Source organism: Camarhynchus parvulus, chromosome 20 (genome assembly GCF_901933205.1).
Source record: "Camarhynchus parvulus chromosome 20, STF_HiC, whole genome shotgun sequence".
Classification (NCBI taxonomy): Eukaryota; Metazoa; Chordata; class Aves; order Passeriformes; family Thraupidae; genus Camarhynchus; species Camarhynchus parvulus.
In genome coordinates this window covers 2,249,810-2,260,233 of record NC_044590.1, presented here as the reverse complement: position 1 = coordinate 2,260,233, position 10,424 = coordinate 2,249,810, and the positions used below count along the sequence as shown (strand labels likewise).

At 53.8% G+C, this 10,424-nt stretch overlaps 1 protein-coding gene across 1 annotated transcript; it reads right to left on the bottom strand.

The window, feature by feature from the left end:
- Positions 1-838: 838 nt before the first annotated feature.
- Positions 839-10,157, bottom strand: CSTF1 (cleavage stimulation factor subunit 1). Its single transcript, XM_030963191.1, has 7 exons — positions 9,373-10,157; positions 8,411-8,572; positions 7,605-7,800; positions 6,032-6,309; positions 4,841-5,038; positions 3,957-4,347; positions 839-2,272 (listed from the first exon to the last, which is right to left on the bottom strand). Exons 1-7 carry the CDS (start codon positions 9,490-9,492, stop codon positions 2,013-2,015), a joined length of 1,605 nt encoding a protein of 534 aa, XP_030819051.1. The 5' UTR covers positions 9,493-10,157; the 3' UTR covers positions 839-2,012.
- Between the last annotated feature and the right edge of the window lie 267 nt (positions 10,158-10,424).

The following is a 10,424-nucleotide window of genomic DNA, read 5'->3' as shown; positions in this document are numbered from 1 at the left end:
GGGACACCTTCCAGCAGAGCAGGCTGCTCCAAGCCCATCCAGCCTGGCCTTGCACACTGAATTTCACCCCAGGGTTCATTTTCTCCCTCAATAGGACAAGTTCAGTTTTTCCCAGCCCTTCTTTCTCCAGTGGAAACCCAACAACCTTGTGGCCTCAGGAGGATGTCCAGGATATGAAAGGCAGCAGGGTGCCAATGGCAGGATGGTTTTCTGTTAAAGAAGTAACTTTTTGCTCTTGCACTGTGAGTTCAAGCCCCCAGAGCTACAGAAGCTTGAGGTGAGAGCTCCCCCAGTTCACAGCCACAGCGGTGCTTTAACACATAAACCACAAAAAGAGGGTTGTGAAAGCAGATTCCAAACACTAGTAACAAGTGCATGAATTACAGACAGGTGCTTTAGCAGAATTAAAAAGAAGGTGGCACTCCAAACTAAAAAAGCCACTGCTGTCACCCATCCCACATCACGCCTCAGTGACTGTGTCAGGACTTCCCTTTCCCTGCCCCCAGCTCTGCTTCTCCTTGTTTCCCCACCAAAAAGGCAGCAGCACCACCATCCCTCAGCACCACTGCTTCTGAAGGGTCACCCTCACAGAGGCAGAGGAGGAGCAAAGAGAATTCAGCCTCAGAAATGTTCTGCATAGAGGGAGCTTTTCAAGAGAAAATGAAATTTCATTATTTAAATAAAAATCTCCCACATTCTACATCTCGAGTCTGTAATTGTACCTGATTCAGGTGGCACACAACAAATACATCATTCCCAAGCCCCAGCCTCCCATATTTGACCATTTCTCCTTTGTTATACAGAAAACAAATACAATCCTTCTTTATGTATCAAAGAGCTTTTTAAAAGGCAATCTTTATTTAAATACAGACAAAACCTGTACCCTCACCAGCCCTTGACAATTCCTCAGTGTAATGGAAGTTAATCCAGCAGCAAGAACCACCTCACATTTCAAAACCCTCACAAAGGCAAGTGCTGAGCTCTGACCAAAGGAGCCTCCCAGCTGTGATGCCCGAGAGCTCTGCACGAGGAGGCCTCAAAAAAACAAGCTTAAGGCTCTGCTCAGGCAGATCTCTGGGAGAATAAGTAGTGAATTTTCCAACTTAGAGAAGTTTTAAGCACAGTTTCTCAACAATGGGCACTGAGTTTGTGACTAATTAAAAAAGAATGTAATTGAAGTGCTGTGTAAGACATAGATGAACTTTTCTCAGTCAAATGAAACAGTGACATTTCTGAGGTACAGATACAAAAATTCAGATGCACACGTTTCTTTCTTTGAGAGGATATTAAAGGTCTCTAAGGCAAAATTATTTTCACTTGCAGCAGCACTGTCACATTTTAATTGCAATGTGGATATTCCTTAAAACTATTATGAATTAATTTTGAGGTCCCACTTGTTAAGATAAACACAGAAGAGGATGAGATGAAGTCTGACTTTAACACCAGAACTAGAAGACCATTTCTTGAATTCTTCTAAACAATTGAAAATCCTGTTTGAAAATTCTTATGGCACAACTCAGAACTGAAGGCCTACTTGGCCAAGAAACAAAAAACACAAAGAAGAATTCACCAAAACCCCAGACTGAAAGATACAAACCAGAGCTTTACAAATAATGAATTGTGGCTGAAGGCAGCTTAAGGCTTTGTTAAAGTTTCCACACCAAGTTCTGCTGCTCTTTGTGTGATCTCTTCTCTGCCGGAGTTCAGAGGGATTGCACAGACACAACACAGAGCAGAACTGGCTCCTTCTGAGCAGGACACAGTCCCATTATCTTGTGTGTGATTCACAGGCAGGGGAACAAGCTTAGCCCTTCCTGCCAGGACCATTTTATTCTCCACCCCCTCCCTTCAGGACAATTAGAGATGACTTACAAAAATTAAACCGCACACACTAATAAAAAAATTAGCGTGGGGTGAAAAGTCTCAATATTTGTTATTTTCCTGCCACGTCTGACAGAATCCAAAGCGGCCCGGGGGGCAGGAGCTGGGCAGTCCCTGCCTGCAGAGTGCCCTCAGTCCGTGGTGGATCTCCTGTACCAGAACCTGGCTCGGTAGTCGTCGCTGCAGGTCATGAAGCCGGGGTTGGTGGGGGAGTGCACGATGCAGCGCACGATGCTGTTGTGGCCCAGGGACAGCAGGTTCCTGCGCTCGGCCGTGCGCGAGTCCCAGCAGCACAGGCTGATGGTCCTCTCGTCGGGCAGCAGCACGTAATCCTCTGTGTGGTTGAACACTGCCTGAGTCCTGTGCACCTGGCGCCCGCTCAGCCCAGCACCTGAACACACACAGCACAACGGGGACTTTAGAAGTTTTCATAGCTACGGGTCGCAGACACATTTTATGAAAAATCCTTTCCTTAGGATCTTTTCTCCTGAGAAGCTGAGAGGCCTCAGAAACAAAACATAAACAATGGTTATCTGCTGCTGTGGAATGCAACAGGTGCATCTGTGATTGGTCTCATGTGGTTGTTTTTAATTAATGGCCAATCACAGTCCGGCTGTCTCGGACTCTCTGGTCAGTCACAAGATTTTATTATCATTCCTTTCTATTCCTTCCTAACCTTCTGATGAAATCCTTTCTTCTATTCTTTTAGTATAGTTTTAATATATCACTTTCTTTTAATATAATATATATCATAAACTAATAAATCAGCCTTCTGAAACATGGAGTCAAGATTCTCATCTCTTCCCTCATCCTGGGACCCCTGCAAACACCACCACATCTATGAGTCATTTTCCCTAAGCATCAATTTTCTATCTATTTTCTCTGCTGTTCAACCACTTCCACAAGCAACAGGTGGTGCAATAACAAATATTCTTTTGTAGCTGTATCACAGGACCAGACAGATCTGAGTCCAGCCTCTGTTCCATCCCCACCTTGTCACCAGAGCACTGAGTGCCACCTCCAGGTGTTCCTTGGACACCTCCAGACTTCCCTGGGCAGCCCCTGCTGAGGCCTGACCACCCTTTCCATGGGAAATTCCTCCTGCTGTCCATGTATATATGCTAAAATTCCTTAGGGGACAGCAGGAATACCTACTCCAGCTGTGCCATGTCCAATCCTTTACCCAAGAGTATTTCTGCCTGGTATTTTTGCATGAGACCTTCAGCTGTGACCAAGGAGAGGAGAACCCACGGAGTCTGATGATCCTTGAGGACCTTTCAGTGTGTTTCTCACGCAGCACGTGCAGTATGAGCTGCCTTGGCCATACCCTCAGTTAAAGTGTGCTTCCCACAGACCCTGCCTGGGATCCTGCAGGGTTTCCCGGGAAGGTGCTGCTCCCTGCTGGCTGCTCCCAGCAGAGCTGCACTGCAAACAGGGACCTGCAAACCCCAAACCTGACACACACCATTTCCATTTCCAGCATCTTTTGTGCTCCTACTGCTTAAGCACCTGAGTGCTTGACCCCAAAGCCTCTCACACAGCTGTTGTCACATGCAGAGCTTCCCAAGCCTTCATTATTCCCTAAATCCTGCTGAATCCAAGCATGGCACTGTCAGCAGGATTTAGAGAAGTCTACCTTGCATATAACTGCATCCTTGGAGAAAAAATACACAAAAAAGGGAACAAATCAGCTGCAGGTACATTTCAGAGCACTGCCATGGCTATGGAGCCACAGAACCAATGGTTAAATCAACTGCCCTGAAGTAGCTTCAGTGTTTCTTCTCACTTTTCCCCAATTCAGTGATTATTCACTGCATTGTTCTGGAGGGAAGTTATGTCAGAAAATTCTCCAAAATCTACTCAGACTAAAATATGTTTACACTGACACACAGAATCACAGCTTCTCTTCTGGAATTGGTCTAATGGAAATATTTTTTAAAATCTTGGGCAATTTATCCTCAAAGCAGTGGTTTCTCCATTGCCTTTAGGAATCATTATTTCCTGACAGTATTTCCAGCCCTGCCACAGCTCAGCACCTGGAAAAGAAGGTGTCTGGAAGGTCACCTGCCACATACCTGTGTATTTCACCAGCGTCCGGCCAGTGGATATCTCCCAGAGCTTAGCCACAGAGTCTTTCCCACTGGACAAAATATACTTGGAATTTTTGGAAAAAATAGCAGAACAGACTTCAGCTCCATCATGTGCCTTCTCAAAGGTGGTGATGCAGCGGTTGGAGACCCCATCCCAGAGTTTGATGCAGCCATCCTTGCTGCCTGTCACGTACATGTTGGCGCTGGCGTTGTAGTTGACGGAGCAGATGGCGTCCGTGTGCTGGTCCTGGGGGTTGCAGGACACGAAGCACTGGAAGGTGTTGATGTCGTACAGACGAAGGGTTGGGTGCTGGGTCCCCACCAGGATGAAATCCCCAGAAGGGTGGAAAGAAATGGAGCGTAACATCTCTGCTTCCTGTTGGGTTAAAAACACACGGCGGGGTAAGGAGAAAAGCTCAGCTGGAGGGCTTGGTGCTGGTGGTGGTAAAGTGCTAAAAACCTACTGGAACTATCAGCACAAAATGGAAAATGTTTCCTATGGGATTGAAATGACAGGCTGCCCCTGGCTGCATTGTTTTTGTCCTAGAGCAGCCTGCAGTGCCCCTTTTTTAGGATATCACATCCCCCAAGCCCACCACCTAATCCCAAACGCCCCTCCAAATCAAAGATAACAGAACTGACTTCCACGTCAATTCAGATTAGAGTTGGTCTAATGAATAAAAAGCTGGCAGGTTCTAGACTTAAATACAAGTGCCTATGATGCACAGAATTAAGACACAATCTCTGTAAGGTCTGCAAATGTTGTGCCTGTGTGCTCCTGCACCCCCTGATCACCTGAGGCACAGATCAGCCCAAACCACCTCGGCACTCAGACATCTGAACTTTGCCTGCTCTGAGCAGTATCTCACCTGGATGTATTTGAAGGCTCTTTTGGCAGAAGGTTTTGAATAATCAAACAATTTAAGTGTGTAGTCCCTTGAGCCAGAAGCCAGGATCTGTTCTGTTGGGTGGAAAGCTAAACACGTCACTTCATCCACGTGATCGTACAGAGTCCGGATCACCGGGTGGTTCTCCATGTTCTGCTGTGCTGTCTCATTCATCATGACCTACAAAGAATATCAACATGTAGCTGCTCTTGGAAAATAAAGCAGGTTTTTGACAGGAAAAGTAGGTTTTAGGCTTGCCAGAGTGGCTGAACAGCAGCTCCTCTCTGACACGACCAGGCACACAATCTGTTCCCTTGGTTATCTGAAGGCCCTTTATAGGCCAACAAATAAGATCCCTGTGTCTTTATGAAGGTCAAAACAACTTGGCTCAAGGACAAACTACTTCAGTAGCAGAGAGCTGGTGCAAGAAAACATCACCTTCATAAACAGCCCAAAGCAAAACACTGACTGCTGGGAAGAATTGAGAGAATCTGCACTGAAACTGCAGCTCTCTGCTGAGAATCTGGTGTGTGCTCTGTGCAAAAAAATCCCACTTTTCATTGCCACCTGATAACTGCCTTAGATAAAGCAAATCAATGTGTGAAACAGTTCTGAAACATCCAGTGAAAACACAGGTGGCCAGGGGGGCTGCAAGGCCACAGGTGGGTTTAACATGAACTGTGCTCAGACATTACAGCCACGATCAGCACCCAGCAAAAGCCACTCCTGGCTTAGTTCTCTCCCTGCTGCCAGGGGTGACACCAGTGTCCTTGCCCTGGTTCTTCTTCCTTCAAAGGGACTTTATGAGCAGCTGCTGGAGTAGGCAATATGTTGAGACAGGTATTTAGTCCAAACCACTGAGGCAACCACAAGGTACAGATATGAAATGGAGAGAACTCCCAGAGTGGTTACAACCCATTATCCCAATGGGCATGGCATGGACAGGATGCTAAAAGTGATTACAATCCATTATCCCAATGGGCATATCATGGACAGGATTTCAATTGACTACAATTCATTATCTCAATGGGCATGGCATGGACACAATTCCCAGGGTGGTTACAATCTATTATCTCAATAGACATGGCATGGACAGGATTCCCAGCATGGTACAACCCCTTACCTCAATAAGCATGGCACAGACAGGATTCCCAGCATGGTACGACCCCTTACCTCGATGGGCATGGCGCTCTTGGCCAGCATCCTCTCGGTGTCCAGGATTTTGATGGAGGCATCGGCCGAGCCCGTGGCTATCAGCTGCCCGTCCCTGCTGTAGGTGGCCACACGGCAGGGTCCCTTGTGGGATGTCACGTAGCAGGTCTCGTACTCGGAGGCCTCGGGGGACATGGTCTGCACGTCGGCGTCGAACTCCAGGTCGATGCCGGTGCCCGGCGCCACGGTGTCCGAGCGGCCGATGGCGTACTGCACGGCACTGTCATCGTTCTCCATGCCTGGGGACAGCAGGGGGGCACTCAGCGCTGCCAGCCTGCTCCTCAGAGCCTGACACGCCCCAGGGAGCGCCTGGGAAAGGCAGCCCTGGGGGGAGAGCTGAGCTGGCAGAGCAGGTTGGGTGCCACAGCTCTGGGGAGGAGTGAGGGGCTGGAGTAGGGGCTGGAGCAGGCACAGCTCCTCAGGAGCTCTGGGAATACCCCAGTGAGGATTGGGAAGGGCTGATCAATGCTCTGGGAATTTATCAGATTGAGAAGGGCTGATCAATGCTCTGGGAATACCCCAGTGAGGATTGGGAAGTGCTGATCAATGCACTGACAATCAGTCACTGACCACGCACAGGCCTGTGGTCACAGAGGAGCAACAAGCCCCAACACTGTTACATGAGTTTTAAAGTATAAAACCCAAAGTATTTACTGATTCTTTTCCTATTTTATTGCACTGAAGCCAAACTATCCCAGCACTGCAAGGGAAAAAACTTCCCAGACTTTTCTCTTCCAAGATGCAGCTACAGACCAGAGAGTTCAGCACTGGCAGTGGCAACAAGGCAGACACAAGAGTTTTCAGCCCAGTGGTGATCTTTTTGCTGCTTTCATCTGCTCATTTCAAGTCTAGAATTTGCATTTCAAACAGACACAAAGCTGCACAGATTTATACCCTCAGAACTCAGCTAGTTCAGGCAGCAGAACCAGTTGAGCTACACATGGTGTCATGGCCAGAGCTCTTCCAGGACTTGGCCAGCTTGTTCCAACAGCAGCTCAGGGGTTTCCCTGTTCTCCCCACACTGTGGCACTTCCAGAGGGAAGCACAGGGAGAGAACAGGTGACAGCCCTGCTCAGACCCCAGAGTGTGCAGCTGTTTCCTGAGGACTGATCTATAAAAGCCAGCAAAGATTGCCAATGGAAGGACCTGCTCCCTCTCCAACGCTGTCAGGAACAACCAGATTGGAATTATTTCTTTCTGAAGTCAGCAGAACCGTGAGGGTGAGACTTCCCCTCAGATCTGGGGGGTCAGCCATCCCATGCACTGGGGTGTTCTGCCACTCACCCAGAACCCTGAGAGTGCTTAGAGGAGTTTAAACAGATTTGAGCACCACTCAGGGATCTGGTTTGTTGGTAATGAAACAGGAATGCCCTTCAAACCCCACAGAAGCAAAGGCTGTACCCAGATGCACATGTGCTGTGCTATTACCAGACACCACCTTTGCATCAAAGGTGTCTTTGCAGTGACACCAACCTCTTAATGCACTGGGGAATTAGAAACTAGACTTTTATGTCAGCTTTTGATTCCAGCTTACCTAACTTAATTAGGTGCAGCAGTTGCTCAGAGGGTGCACACACAGACTGTGGTTTGATCTCATTTATCAAGCCATTGGCAATGTTGATGTATCCATCATAGAGCAGCTGGCTAATTATCAGTTTGTAAAGTTGCTGGCGGTCTTTCAAACTGACTTTTGTCCTATACATTGTGAGCAGGGACTGCCTTGGGGGGGCCTGGAATGAAGAACAGAAATCACACACAAGAGAGTTGCATGAAACCACCAGAGCCTTGGAACAAATCTCAGGGCAGGCACTAAATATTGCTGTGGTTTTGGTGCAAAGCAGAGAAGGGGATAGGAAACTGGGGGGAAAAGAGCAGGAAAAAGGGAGAGAGAGGAAAAGGTGAAGAAAAGGTGGGAGAAAGGGAAGGAAGAGATGGGAGAAAGGGAAGGAAAAGGGAGAAGGAGTAAGAGGCAGGAGAAAAGGGAGGAAAATGAGAGGAAAAGGGGGAGGTAAGAGGGAGGAAAAGGGAAGGAAGAGGGGAGAAAAAACCTGTTGCGCTTGTTTTCTGTGTCAATGCAAACCTGGCCCACAAAGCGAGGCGGGCCGTGCTGAGCGGAGCAGAGCCGGCAGCATGTGCCAGCGGAGCCGCCGGGGCTGCCGGCGGGCCCGGGCTCCGATGGATGGATGCACGGGGCGCGCAGGACAGCACAGCACAGCACCGCGCCGGCCCCGCCGCCCGCCCCGCGCCCTCCCCGCCCTCCCGCTGGCGCGGTGGGGCCGCAGCCCCGCGCGGGCGGTGCCGGAGCCGCGGGCGGGCGGCCCCGGCGGTGCCGGTACGTACCGAGCCTTCCTTCTGCCGCCCGCGCTCTGCCCCTAAGATGGCGGCGGGAGCGCGGAGCGCATCGAGCGGCGGCGGCGGCAGCGGCGGGGGCGGCCGGGCCCGCAGGACGCTCCTCCGCGAAGGCTGCTGCATCGAGCGCCCGCACATCGATGGGAGGCGGCTCTTGGGGGGGGGCGACACAACGGGGCGGCGTCACGTGAGCGCCACACCCCCCGCGTCACGTGCGGGAGGCGGGAGCCCCCCGGGATGGGGAGGGGGGGAGATCGCGGGAACCCCGGTCCCGTTTTGGGGACCCCCATCCCCCCCCGAACCCGCTCCGGGGACCCGGACCCCGCTTTGGGGACCCCCATTCCCGACCCCGCTCCGGGGACCCGGACCCCGCTTTGGGGGGCCTCGATCCCCGTTCCCGCTTCGGGGGTCCCCATCCCCGACCCCACTCCGGGGACCCCGATCCCCGACCCCGCTTTGTGGATCCCGATCCCTCCCCCCGCGCTGGGGATCCCGGGGTCCTTCTCGCCGTTCCCCCTTCCAGGGGTCCCTCTCGCCATTTCTCCCCTTCCGGGGGTCTCTTCTCTCCATTCCGGCCCCTGCGGGGGTCCCGCTCCCCATTCTCCCTTCCAGGGATCCCGGGGGTCGCTCTCCCCATTCCTCTCCTTCCGGGGATCCCGAGGGTCCATCCCTATTCCCCTTCCGGGGGCAGTGGGGCCCTGGCGGAGGCCGCAGAGCCGCGCTCGGGGCGGGATCGCGGGCGGGGGAGCGGCGCTGGCCCGGCCCCCAGCGGGCGCGGGGGGAGCCCGGGGCTTCTTTTGTGTCGCAGCCGCAAAGCTCCGGAGCGCCGCTTCCGCCAGACCCCGGATCCCAAACACGGCGACGTGAACGGGCTGGGAATGAAGCGGCTGGCGCTGCTGCCCGGCCCGGCCCCGTCCCCAGCGCAAACCGTCCCCTCCCCGAGTGCTACTCACGTCAGCCTCGAGAAAGGGCAGCCGGAGCGGGCGCGGGTCGAGCAGCGGGGCTGCCATGCTCCCCATGCCCCGGGGCAGCTGTCGTCTGTCACACGCTGCAGCGACACGGCGACCCGACATCTTCTTTTTACCTATCCTGAACCACTTGTAAACACCCAACACACACAACCAGGCTCTCCTTCGCTCTTGTTTTCAGCACCGCGGAGACACTGAAAAGTTCCCTTGGATCGCAGTTCTTCGCAAGCCCTAAGCGCCGGCTGGAGTTTCCTCGCTCCGCGGCGCCTCGCAAGGACCCGCGGGCTCCGGGCTAGCAGCGCCTCACGCCGCGCTCGCTGCGCTGCTCGCGGGCCGCGTTCGCTGACCGGCCGCGCTCCCACTGTCCCGGCGTCTCCTCAGGAGCCGCGCGGCTCTGGGCGCTGCCGGGGGCTGCGGCGCGAGGGGTCCGGGCCGGGCGGTGCCTTGGCACTCTGCGCTCGCCCTGCAGCGCTGGCGGCACGTGGCGCTGCCCGGGGCCGCTCGGCCGGGACGCACCGGGAGGCTCCGGCCCTGCTCGGCCCGTCCGGGGGGTACCCACACAATGGCCCGGCTCGCGCTCGGCCCCACGCGCGGTGGCAGCAGCGCCGCTCCCCGGCCTGGCCCGGGGGTGGACGGGGGTGTCTCGGGGGAGCCTGGCGGGAGCGCGACTGACCTGGCGGCACTCCCGGGCGCGGAGCGGAGCGGAGGCGGCGGCGGCCACAGGTGGGAGCGCGGCGCGTTACGCGATTTGCGTAGCGGAAGCGGCGGCTCGGCTGGCGGGAAGTGCGCGGGCGGCGCGCGCCGGGGGCGCGGCGCTACGCAAAGTGCGTAACGCGCCGCGCGGCGACAACGCCGGCGGAGGGGCGGGCGCGGCGCGTGCGCCCCTCGCGGCGCGGCGGAGCCCGCCCGGCAGCCAATGGGCGGGCGGGCCGCCCGCGAGTGGAGCCAATCAGCGTGCGCGGGCCGCGGGAGCGCGGCCAATGGCGGGCGGCGGGGGTTTAAAGGGGTATTTAAGGCGCGGCGGTTTGAATTCAAAC

Bases quoted from the DNA above. Each gene is read 5' to 3' on its own strand.
- CSTF1 (XM_030963191.1), bottom strand. From the start codon at position 9,492: ATGTCGGGTCGCCGTGTCGCTGCAGCGTGTGACAGACGACAGCTGCCC. The intron at 8,573-9,372 runs GTGAGTAGCACT...CCCCCCCCCAAG, and splicing joins TGCCCTTTCTCGAGGCTGAC to AGCCGCCTCCCATCGATGTG. The intron at 5,039-6,031 runs GTAAGGGGTCGT...TATTCTTTGTAG, and splicing joins AGAGCGCCATGCCCATCGAG to GTCATGATGAATGAGACAGC.